At 33.2% G+C, this 12,705-nt stretch overlaps 1 protein-coding gene across 6 annotated transcripts in view; it reads right to left on the bottom strand.

Annotated features, from left to right (window-relative positions):
• Window positions 1-12,705, bottom strand: part of ADAMTS6 (ADAM metallopeptidase with thrombospondin type 1 motif 6) — a 148,057-nt gene that overhangs the window by 50,965 nt on the left and 84,387 nt on the right. For all 6 annotated transcript variants that reach the window (XM_027635080.1, XM_027635076.1, XM_027635077.1 and 3 more), the window contains one exon: window positions 8,882-9,023. In XM_027635080.1, coding sequence (XP_027490881.1) covers window positions 8,882-9,023 — 142 coding nt within the window. The remainder of the gene's footprint in view (window positions 1-8,881; window positions 9,024-12,705) is intronic.

Here is a 12,705-nt window from a genome sequence, read left to right on the forward strand (position 1 = left end):
ATTAGTGTTTCATTTTATTTAACAGCTGCTTGAAATCATATCCTACAAAAAATCCTTGCATAGATTCTATGGCTGAACCTTGAAACAAAGAGAAAAAGGAAAAGATAGCGTGAATAAAGTAAAGTTATTATCCATTCCCTCCAAGTTCATTGTTTCTCTGAGGTAATGAATGAGTATCTGGTACCTAGACTATCCTTTTTATACACATCAACAGGAATAACTACTATATTTTAGCCCAAGATTAATGTTTCTTGCATTGTACTGCATATACAAATTAAATTATTTACACATTACTCACTAGGAGCTGCACCAACAGTTCAACAGTAGAATCTTTTCTTGAAAATGCAACATTCTTTCCCAAGTTTAAAATCAGCTGGTGACATGATTGGCAAAAGCAAAGTATTTTTTTTAAAATCCATTAAAAAAATAACATATAGGAATGGTCTGAAATCAGAAGGAATAAGTAGTGATGATTTCTGGATTTCCATCCAATTTTTGAAAATTAAGCTTAAGTTAGTTCATCCTGTTTAGTGTATAGCTCTAAAAACCAACCAAATTCTTAAGCCTCTTTTTAGGAGAAATACTGCCACTTGTAAAAGCATACCTGCACTCAATGCCGAACTTTCCAAATTAGTTTTTTTCACTGAAGAAATGCTAACATTTCTTAACTTAAATCTCTGAAAAAAACCACCATTTTATGGTCACTCAGCTGATAAAATTTTTGGATTAAGATACACACAAATAAACACATTATTTAAAATAAAACAACCAGGAAATAACAAAAGATACACCACGAAGACTCTTGAAAAATATAACTAGGTTACAAATTTCACAGCCACTAAGGTGCTAAAATTCAGCACTAAATCAATTTCATATCTAAATCAACCATGAATTCAAACTTCAATACAGTATGGATTTCAAAGTGAGAACCTAAGATGGCTTCCTTTCAGACACAGTATGAGGTGTTCCTGTCATAATCCTATCTTATTTACTTTAATCTGTAATTTACTTTCTCATTTTGTTGAGCCAAATTAGTGTAATTTACTTGTTCATGCTTCATGTGTGGTTTTAAATTGTCACACTAATTAGAAGTGTTAGACTGTGACAATTCTACTTATGACCTATTTATTTCAGCCCTGATCAAGTTCAAATGTCTAAATTAACAGCTGTTCTGACTTTGTGAAGTTTGATTCAGAGTTCTGAAAAAACAAAAATTCAGAAATAAGAAAGAAAGATTTCAACCACTCCAATATAGACAAAAGCAAAAAATCATATCTGGATAACAGTCTGGAGTTTTAAAACATCTACGTTTCAAGATTATTTAAATCCAGAATTCTGGTTTTTGCTCCAGAGTTTATGTGTAAAATTCCACTTTTGATACGCCTACATAAGTATACCATCTATGTATTATCATATAATTGGAAGCAAAATTTAAAATAAGTCTTTCATTGCCAGCCTAACATATCCACAAATGAGAGTATTTAACAATTTCCTTTCAATAGGATTCTTTCTGTATATTCAGGCTTCTCGGGGGCATTAGACTCCTCTAAATTCACTGAACTAATACCACTCAGACATTTTAATTCCAAACAAATAATCATCTGTACACTGTGAATTAATGGATACAGCACTCCAAAACTATTTTATTCATTCATCTGTTTGTAGGATTATTCCAAGCACATCAACTCATCTCCCTGCTTCATAAAAAGAGAAAAATACTTATTTCTAAATTGCTTGGAAAAGCAGTATATCAAAACTAGCCATTATTACTGACATAGTCTGATAGTCCTTATTCAGACTTTAATTTCAGTAGGAGTTTGCCTCAGTAAATCCCTAAAGACAAAATGATGGTAGTCTAAAATTACTATGGGCTTTAAAACACTATTACTATTTGAGCAGAAAACCTCTACTTAAATCATAAAGGAGTTCTGCTTGAGACAGATATACAATATCCCAAAATCAACAGAATACTTCCTCATGGAAAACTACGCAAAACATCAAAGATTTACAAAAATAACATGATGTATTGATTTTTAAAAGTAATTTATATTAAACCCAAGAAATTAAAGGGGTTTTGTAACTTCTTTTAAATATAGCCAAACTTATTTAAATGACGATATTTTCTCCTGCTGTACTGCATTTGAAAGAAGAAGTAGAATCTGAAATATATTCTCCATCACCCTATACACGAAACAAACAACAACATTAACAGTCATTTGAAAACAAACAAGATACCTAAAAAGAAGTGAAAAATCCATCTGTGCTGTTAATTCATTAAAGGAACATGGAATTATATCAGGTCCTGCTATGGCTATGTCTTCTTTATTTTCAGCTGACTTTCAAAAGTTAAACAAAGAAGTTCTGACTAAGGTTCATAAAGGTTTCTGTTCTCCAGCTGAACCCTACAAATCCTGTACCTGGTACTACACTAGTTTCTTAGTTATTGATCTGAGGCATTTTCTTTACTACCACCGTTATCTGTAACCTCTCTAATCAATTGTTTTTCATAAGCTAGCCTTAAAAACATATGACAAACTGCCCTGTAAAGGTCAGACCCAAAATCACTAACAGAAAGTATACTGCTTTTTTTCACACGCTCACACACGTATGCATGCACACTCACCCACCCACCAACATAAGGTGACCCTTCTAAGGTAACCTTTTCTTCACTGGAGTACACAGGATGAAGCTAACATATCTTTTGTCAACGTTATATTTGTTCAAATAAGTTAATGGCTAAGAGAAAGAAGTATAAACTGAAAATTAATCAATGACCTCAAAGTCAGTCTCCAAATGTGTAGATTTAGTAACCACTAATTTGTAAAGCAAACAAGGGAAAGTTTTAAAAATCCAGGAAACATAAACTGAAGCTGAGGCCTTTCACAAGATCAAGACAAGATAGATGACAACCTGTAACGGTGTATCTTAGGGCTCCATGACTTCAGTTTGGAATTCGGATGCTTGTATTTGCAGTAAATTAAACAAAGCTGAAACCATCTAGAGAAAAAAACACAGCAAATCAAATTACCTTCTTTTTGCCTAAGTGTTATAAATGATGGAGCCTCTTTCTGTTGTGTCATGCAGAGTTACATATAGGCATTTCAAATTATGTAACATCTAAGCATCCTAGATCATAATCATCCTAATTGGTTACAATACAGCACAATGACAACTCAGTAATATGAGCAAAGATCAAATTGCTGTGCTGTTCTTAATGTTTTCAACACTTGAAAGCCTCCAACGAAAGTTAGCAATTTGGCCCATAATATTTAAAAAAATAAGATGGGAAATACATTTACAGTGCATATTAAACTACAATAATTTGGGAGGTTTACCTTTTGTTCATAAAATTTTAAAATCTTAATTAGGTTTGTATGTTACTTCAGCATGTTTAATCCATAATATGCTGCACCTCTTGATGAGCAATTGCTGAAATAGAGCATAAAAATCATCAGCCTGAATTGTAACTTACAATTCAGATCTGAAGAGCATCAACATAGAGTATTTTCAGCCTCATTGCTGAAATACCGCTCACAACATGACTAAAACTAGAAGACACTAATTACAGGTGAACTCCAGAAGGTTCAAGGTTTTGTTCAGATAAGCACCCAAAAGTTACCATTTTAGTGCTCATTAAGTGGTGCAGCATGTTATGAATCACAACATGCTGAAAGAATGTAAAATAGAATCCAAATCTTAAATCTTACCTTTATATTATGTTACCAACATTCTTTCCTAAATATTGGGTGCTTATCTGAACCTTACAGAAACTACAGGAGCCCCACAAGGTCAATCACCTCCAAGTACCATCTTCCCTTTCAAACCCATGCAACCTATCCATCTTTATTCCAACAGCACTCCACTATCTGGAATCTCATTATTGCTTCTACTATCATCTAATGCACTCCTCCTGCTTTGATCACCAGCTTCTCTTTTCATCTTTTTAACAGCTTTCATAAGATGCAGGCACAGAGGTGTTAACATCTGTGTCTCTTGTGAAAGATAGAGAAGGAGAAAAACAAAGACAGAGAGGAGGAGAAAAAGAAGGGAGTTTATAGACAAGATAGTCCTAAGAAAGAAGAAAGAGGACTACAGGAATTTATAAAAAAAAAAAAAGTAAAACTACTTTAGGATTCAGACAGAGAAAAACTTCTGGTTTTTCCCTTGGCTATTCACTTTATAATCTTAGAAAAAAGAGGGAACAAAATTCAGTTAATTACAATACAATCCTCTGAGTCCTTATGTAAGAAAAACTCAACATTTTAATCATTTGTAACACCAAAGGCCCGCACAGTAATGATGAGAGGTTTTTCAATTGACCAGCCAGACTTTACGAAATAAAAAAAAAAAAGGAAAGGTTGATTAAAATGATAGAGTATAATACCAGGGTCTTCAATTCTTTGCTTCATCTACATGTACTTTTAATACCAGTTTGTAAGTCAAGCAACATAAATCCATGCAATCAAACTAATTATGCTTGGCTACCACGAAGTTTAAAGAACATAGTGATAGTATGATATATGAAGTTGGGGTCAAAAAAAAAGGCACTTTATGGTGAGTTACTAAGTATTATGTACAGATTCAACTGAATTTCTAGCCATAGTATCAACTGGTGATGGAACGAAAAGAAACTGGTAGCTCTGGTACAAAGATACACCAATGGCTTCTCTGCCTCTCCTTGTGAAAAAAACCCCAGCTTCCAAAATATGCTTCTACCTTCCTATAAAACCCCTGCATCAAGTTTAATACCTCTCTTTATTTAACTGGAGTAAACCACACCAATATTTAATTAAAAAAGTGACATTTTGATTCATGAATATTAAAATTTTTATCACCGGATTACAAGAGTCAATTGCAATTCAGACTATTTTGCCCTAGTAGAAATACTGTAGAACCATTGTGTATAGAAATGTGTTTGCTCTCCTGGATTTGAAAGTCAGCTGACCAACGCTGGTGGAAAAGCATAAAATGCAAAAAAATAGACCAAATAATTGTAAGCTACTATCTCTGAAACCGGTTACTAGCAGCCAGCAGCTTCACAGATTGTAAAATGCAACACAGCAATATCAACCACATACATAAAGTATTAACTGCTTTTAAAATGTTTGAGGTTTTAGCTTCAGTCGTAAGAATACAGGGACCAGCTCTAAAGCAAAGCATTATTTTGAACCACAAAATCAGTAAGTTACAGTCACGCGTATTCCAGTTATTATTTAAACTCAAAAGTAGACAAACTGAAAGTCAAGACTGGAATTCTTTCCTCAGTTAACCCAGAGAGAGCCAACAGCCAACTGTTACTAGGCAGATACTCAAAGGATACGGAGGTAAAAAGACAATTATAAAGTTCTTACAATCACCTAAACAAAAGGATTGAAAAAGGTTCTGAACTACCAGAGTAATTGACATACAAACAGAGCAAAGAACTGAGACACACTTGACAATCAGCAGAAGAAAATCTACACTGCATCATCCTAGAAAATGTAGCATATCCCATAGCTACATAACTGAATAGGAATTAGCACTGTTTCTAACAACCTCAAAACTTCCACTGCAGTGATTCCAAACAGACATCTGAAAGCATACATTGCTTTTAGGAAAAAGATATGTGTCAGTATGATATGGTGAAATTTCCACCATTACTATTTGGCTCACTGTAAGTTGTAAATTCAATGGTCTCCTGAATCTGAAAATATATCCTAAAAATGAAATATTTTAAATAGCTTGAGACATTGCCTTTCACTTCTTTATTCAAAGTATCTATTTCTTCACCCAAATTCTGTAAAATTGTCTCTGGTGGAAAGTATAGTATAAAGAACAATGCACACGTAACATTAGAAAGATCATTGTCTACTTGCTACTGTGTAGCTTTATTTTTTCAGCTCGAATATCCAAAGCATCACTTTGAATTAGTGTCTGATAATGTGCTGAACAACAAAGAAATATCTGACCAATGGCCACTATGCTTTTGTTGGGAAAGTTCTGTCAGTATGTGACTGAACAGTCTAATTAGACCTAGTCCTTAAAATAGCATCAGACCAACCATGAAGAAGCTCCTTTTTATGCCAAATTTTCTTTTTGTCAGTAAACAAACACACAGAAAAGCAGAAACTTGAAGTCCATTTAGTAATTGAGTTCTGATGCTTTAACTGGTCAAACGCCTCTCCATGTAATTAACTTCAATTTCCTAAGTAAGAACAGGTTCAACTTTAGTTGTGCAAAAGTCATTGCAGAACTAGGACATGATCCATGAACAAAAGCAACAAACAGTTAAACTAAACATCCACAGGGAATGGATGAGGAAATATGGAAGAAAAGGTAAGGAACGTAAATTAATATTAAAGCTAGATGGTTGAAAGAGGTAATTTTTCTGAAGGTTAGTAAGATTGTGGCAGTATTCCTAAAAAAAAAGAATGTGAAGATTTTCCAAGCAACATTAAAAACACCGATTATATGAACATATACATCACAGCCCAAAGGAGACTTGTAGATTTCTTGCCTTTGAGAGCTCAACTGTTTCTTTTGTCACGTCTTGCCATCACAAATCAGTAAAGGTCATAAACAAGAGGAAAAAGCAAGCAATTTTCTCTCTGATTTCCCTTTGATTTAGAATTTATTTCCTTCTGGGTCACTACATTCCACGTCGGAAAACCTGTTCTACCAGACACTTCAAAAAAAAAAAGAGCTATAAGAAGTGCTAGAAAAGAGTAAGCATACAAACTACGTTCAGTGTTGAATAGTAATTTTTCACTATGTTTTTCCATCCATAGTTGCACATGTCTTCTTGAAAAAGATCAGTGAATTATTAATGGCATCTCCATGTGAGTAGTACATTGAAAAGAAATATCTAAAGCACTGATTGTTTACTTTTGATAATAAAAAGAGTTCACAAGAGTATTCAATGTAGTTTGTCCTGGTATTTAGATCTAGTTCCATTACCCAGTCCTAAAGCCCTTTCATATATGAATCAGTCTTTCTTAAGTAGATATTTTTCATCTGCTCTACAATCTTCCAAAGGCCCTTTTCCCCCCCTTCAAAATTATCACTTCAAATCTGTATGATAATAATCATCATGGTCACATATTCAGAGCATTATGGCCATGGTGAATAATATTTTTAAATGTAGGTACTATTTTATATGCATATTATTTCTTAAGAGTGGATATTACTAGACTTCTACAACAACTTACTCATTAATATATGCAGTCTGAATACTATTATAAAAAATAGGGCGGGTTTCTTTCCAAGACACTTAGAAGTTACGCTCACATTGATAGCACAGTGACGGAACACAATCCCCTGTATCAATTCAGAGCACTGGTAATGAAGACATAACTTCATTTAACCATTGCCTCAATTAAGGGTTGTCCTCTTTTCTGTAACTCTAACGGAGTTCCAAAAAAAGGCCTTTAAAAAAAAAAAAGGCAAGCAGAAGGCAGAAAGCCAAGGTTACCTACACATCTTCATTACTTCCGATTATTTGTGGTTTAGGAACTGGTTTAAGGATGTGTACTGGGCAGCATGATCATCACAACAATGGTTGTACAGTTCACTGGTGCTTAAAGAAACCCACATGTATGTGGAAAAGCAAGGTTTTGCACATTATGAACTTTCCAGTTTAATTTAAAATACAATACATCTCCAAAGGCTGTGCTATAAATCATGGATTAAATACCCACAGACTTACTTAGTCTGCAAATAAAAGAGTGAGTATGGTGAAAATTTGTAAGAAAAAAGAAAATTTTAAAGAAGGTATTACTTAGATGAAGGGACAGGAAATAGGGCCATTAAAGAACAGTGATGGGAAGTGAAAACTTACACAGAACAATAAAGGCCAAAAGAGGCTTGATGAGGAATCAGGAGTAGAAGACCCAGTGAGCTAGTCAGCCAGCTACATAGCTTTTAAATCCTTTCCACAATGCAATCTGCCAAAGAGGCATCCCAAGAATAATACTGTATTTATCACCCCAAAGATATTATAAACAGACTTTCTTTCTATTATTACATTCTTTTATTTGAATAATCCAAAAATTAAAAATTATTAAAACTATTTAATTTTAAACCACAAGATATATTCTCAAGGTTTACTTAGTGCAGTCTCAGCTGACTATTTGATAACAATCACAGCAGAATGTATCCTTTAACTACATACTTTGGGCTGGAAGATTTTGAGTAAGTATTTATAACATATGACCTACATGTGCAGGTTTTTATTTCTACTGTAAATTTATTTACCTTAACTATTGCACAGTGGTACTTGAAGACAAATCTTTGCTAGTACTTTGCTATTCAGTATTATATTCAGCTATCTAGCTTCATGTTCCTCTGTTCCCATAATCATAATTCATCTTTCCAAAAACATGAATAATGTGAGAAACAAAAAACTCAGTGTCACGGAAAAAAAAGGAACAAAACAACCACCATATAAGAAAATAAAATCAGATCTGACCAATTAATACAAGTATAAAAGTAACTTCAAAATGTAGCTTTATATTGAAAGGTTAAAGCCAACACAACAGATTTCATATTTCAAGCTTAATACAACAGGAATCTGATCTCAATTAACTGAAATTAGGGAAAATTCTTTATTACACTTTACAAGGAGCAGGATTGTGTGTGCTGGGCTCTTTTTTCCCCTATAATTAAAGAACCCCTTTCCCAGCTCATTGTTACCCACACATTTTATTGTACAGTACACAAAAATGACTCAAGCAAAAGATGCAGCATAAGGATTAAAATGAACCCTTTGCTCATGAACAACGGCACCAGACATGCTACTCGGAAATCCGTAACCCCTACTACAACTAACTAAAGATTTATGTTATAAAGGAATATATACAAATTACTAAGAAGAACACTGAGCATAAGGATTAAGACTTCTTACCCCATATTTACATTGGCGAGATGTTGCTCCATACTGGAAGCGACACTGTTCATCAGCATCATACACCTGACCTGGGGCCACAGCTGGATAAAGAAAGTCACGCTTGGGAGGCTCATTATCAAGGCAAGTACCACGGCCCGAACTGTTCAACATAAAGGACCAAATCAATTAGGAATTCTACTGACTGTAAATCACAGTAATGATATTATGTATCTAGTTCTTACTTTTAACAGCACTGGGTGTGAAGCAAGTAGGATTACAATAAACAAACAGTAAGCTGGTACACCCATAGTAACAAGAGAAAATATTTAGAAGTAATTAAGAAATTAAATTAATTTTTCATCATTATTATTAACGAAAATGCTTATTTTAGATTATGAAATAATTTCATAAATTATACTTTTTAAAAATGTGATAATTTCTGAGCCACACAAGACTGATTTTCATTTTGGTTTAGGATTCCTATTTGTTTTCACTGAAGAACAACTACATTTGGTCATAGAATGAAAAATAAACAAATTAAGCAAACCCAAGAAATTCAGTTTACAATTAATAATAATCCTCCTGATCCTTCAAACAGCTAAGCCCAATTTTATAGATATGAGCAGCTCAATTAGTTTATGTAAAACTAAAACACATTTGAGTTTCAACATGACAAAATATTTATTAGATTAGGACCTCAACATGCAAGTTTTTCTTCCATCTGAGTGACATAAATGGTTACAGTGGTAAATATTCTGCAGGATCTTCAAATTTTCTTATACTAGAGTGAGTGAAAAAATTTCTGTGAATCCAAGATCTTTTCTACTGTATTAAAATTATTTAGTCTTTAAAAATTCATGTTAGAACCAAGACAATCATCTTTGAAAACTTCAGTATTTTCTTCTTTTATATTTTGTTCAGTGAGTGACTTTTTTTTCCAAAATAGGCCCATGTTCAACCACAATATTTTACTGTAGTGGAATAAATAACAGAGAAAGCCAAATGCAGATGGAGTTCTGTTTAGAAAACTTTGTATTTTACTAAACATAATTATTCAGTTTTATTTGGTCAGTGTGCATAAAAGAGGACAGATGCTTTTTTACTTTCATTTCACTTGTGAATAAGTGAGGATTTTCAAAGAATTCTTATGCCAACACTTAAAATATTTTTCCGACATTCCTACCAATTTTGCCAGCACTTATGTTCTGTTTTTTCCCAAATCTTTTCCATGCACCTTGCCAAAGGAACATAATTTCAGAAGTGAACGTTCTACACTGCGTTTTTTTGAGATTTCCAATTTTCTATAGTTTTCATCTGCAGATAAAAACAGAGCAAAAAAAGCCTCTTGTAACTACATATTTTATGTTCTCATTTTAACCCTACTTTATTTAAGTCTTTGAAATACTACAAAAGATCCTTTGGAAAAACAAAGAAACAAACAACTGCCAACCATTTCAGAAGGCAGTAAGTAGTAACTATCACAAGAACCAGGTAAATACTGAAAAAATACGCTATTTGCTGACTAATTCCAAAGAATTCAGTGTGATTTACCTGAACACACAACCACACCCACATATCCTGTCAGCTAAAATCTACCTTCAAAACTTTCCTGAATCTGTGTGGTTCTGGTATAAAAAAAATAATGTATTTTCCCCTTTATTCCAGGTAATTACTGCAAGTAGATATATACATATTCTAATAGCAAAAGCTGGGAAAACATCCTTCATTCTTTTGAAATATTTCAGTGTTGTATTTTGTGTGTATGAGGAGTACATGTTAGTAATTCCAGTGTGAAAATAACTCAAATACAATCTGATTTTTCTGTAATGTCTGGAATAAACTGCAGACAGAATCTTTGCTTAAACAAGCAGTGAGAAGTTTAGGATTTGGCATCAGTTTGAGCTAGTATTGCCGTATTATGGGAACATTTCCAAAGATTTCCAATAGTATCGAGTTTAAAAGATCACTGCAAAGTGATTAAAGTCTATACCCACTCCACAAGACATGTAATTGCAGAAATGTAAGTCAAAAATCCTTGTACTAAATACAAAAATACAACTCTTCTGCTCTAATAACAGGATTCTCACCGTAATTAAATATTGTTATAGTAGTAAAAAAGTGAGAAAATGAATAATGAGAAGTCATTCACTTTTTAGCTACTAGACTGAAAATCTTTCTCGCTTTCCTTCTGTTTCAGTTCTATTATTTATTCCAAGTAGTTGAACAAAACTGATCTCTGATACTGTACTGTGCGAACTGAAGTATCCTGGAAAAGAAACGGCATGTGTTATAAATGCATTAATAAAACCAGAGACTTTCCATTAGTTATGAAAGGTCTGACCAAAGCTGTGCAAAGGATGAATATGGACCAAGGACCATATAACCTTTCCAGAAACCTTTTACAAGACTTCGGAATGGTGCAATACTCTTGAGCCTATATCCTCCTTCTCTCTTTCTCTTTGCTCCACCAAAGTGAAACTCAGAGAGTTGAGAAAAAAATTTCGGCTAACTCTAGGAGAATGAACCAAAAGGGTCCAAGGAGAATAACAGTTTTGGAGCACTCCATAAACAGAGATCTAATGGTTAGTCAGGCCTACAAAAGTGGAAAAAAGCCGTTTGTGTACGTGTAAAAAAAGACAGGAAAAGAATGCCCAAATACCTTCAGATCACCAACTTTAGAAAATTTCTACTCACAATTACTTTTGTGCTTTGTGATTGTATCTTATACAGGAAGCATATACCAAGTCAAAAAATCTACAGGATATACCTGTAGAGCATTTACATTCCTGAACACAGACAAATCTTTAGAATCTCAAATACAAATAAGATGATCTCAAACTGATCCTTACAGTCTTTTACTCTATAAGGTACTACTAGTACTCGAAGACTTTAGCATTCTCCTAATTAGCAATCTCCTAATTCTCCTGATTTCATGACATTTTATGGGACAATAGTGGAACCTAATTATAAAATAGCTAAGCTTGATGTTATTTCATCCCAGTATTCCACTGTAGTGTCTCCAAAGATCATTTTAAAACACTCTACAATATAATTTAAACATTTTTTGTATTTTAATATCACAGAATAGCAAATTATTCTTCTCTTTGGAAGGGTATCAAGGGTACTAGAACATTCTATAGAAGCTTAAGATCTCAGACACGCTGTCACTGCTAAGTGCTCAACTAAATTAACAGCAACCAGGGATTAAATGTTTCTAAATCTTTACAGACTGAACAATGCAAAACCTCTGTACAAATATCATTGTTGTATCCAAGGTCAAAAAAGAGAAAAAGCAAGAACCACGGATGTAGATATCTCAGGGACTATGTTCCTATTGCAGTATCTATTCCCAAATATCTCAGCAACTTACACAGTACAATACAAATCCTTCAATGGTTGAACAAAATATACCAGAACACTGGCTCTGAAAATAGATTTTGAATGTTACAGAATAGCTTTATTAGTAATAATGACATGGACTATAAAGAAAGCTACACTCAATGATGATAAATTAAATTAATTATAAATATTTGTGAATATCTGTTATAGCTAAACAATTAAATACATAAATATACTGAGAGTATACGTTTTATCTAATTCTGATACCAAATTACACATATAATGAAAAAGCAATAGTAAAAATTAACAATAAAAATTGAGCATTTTTACATATACATATTAATAAAAACATGAATTATTTACATGTAAGGTTCCTAACAGAATCCTCGCTGCATATTTATGAGTAAAAACTGATTTTAAGGGAGCACTAGGATATATTTCTGTACAGGTTACAAAAGCTGCTTTACTTGACATTAACGAAAAAACTCTGCAGACTGCTCAAG

The sequence above is a fragment of the Corapipo altera genome, unplaced genomic scaffold, assembly GCF_003945725.1.
Source record: "Corapipo altera isolate COAL_440 unplaced genomic scaffold, ASM394572v1 61411, whole genome shotgun sequence".
NCBI classification, from domain to species: Eukaryota; Metazoa; Chordata; class Aves; order Passeriformes; family Pipridae; genus Corapipo; species Corapipo altera.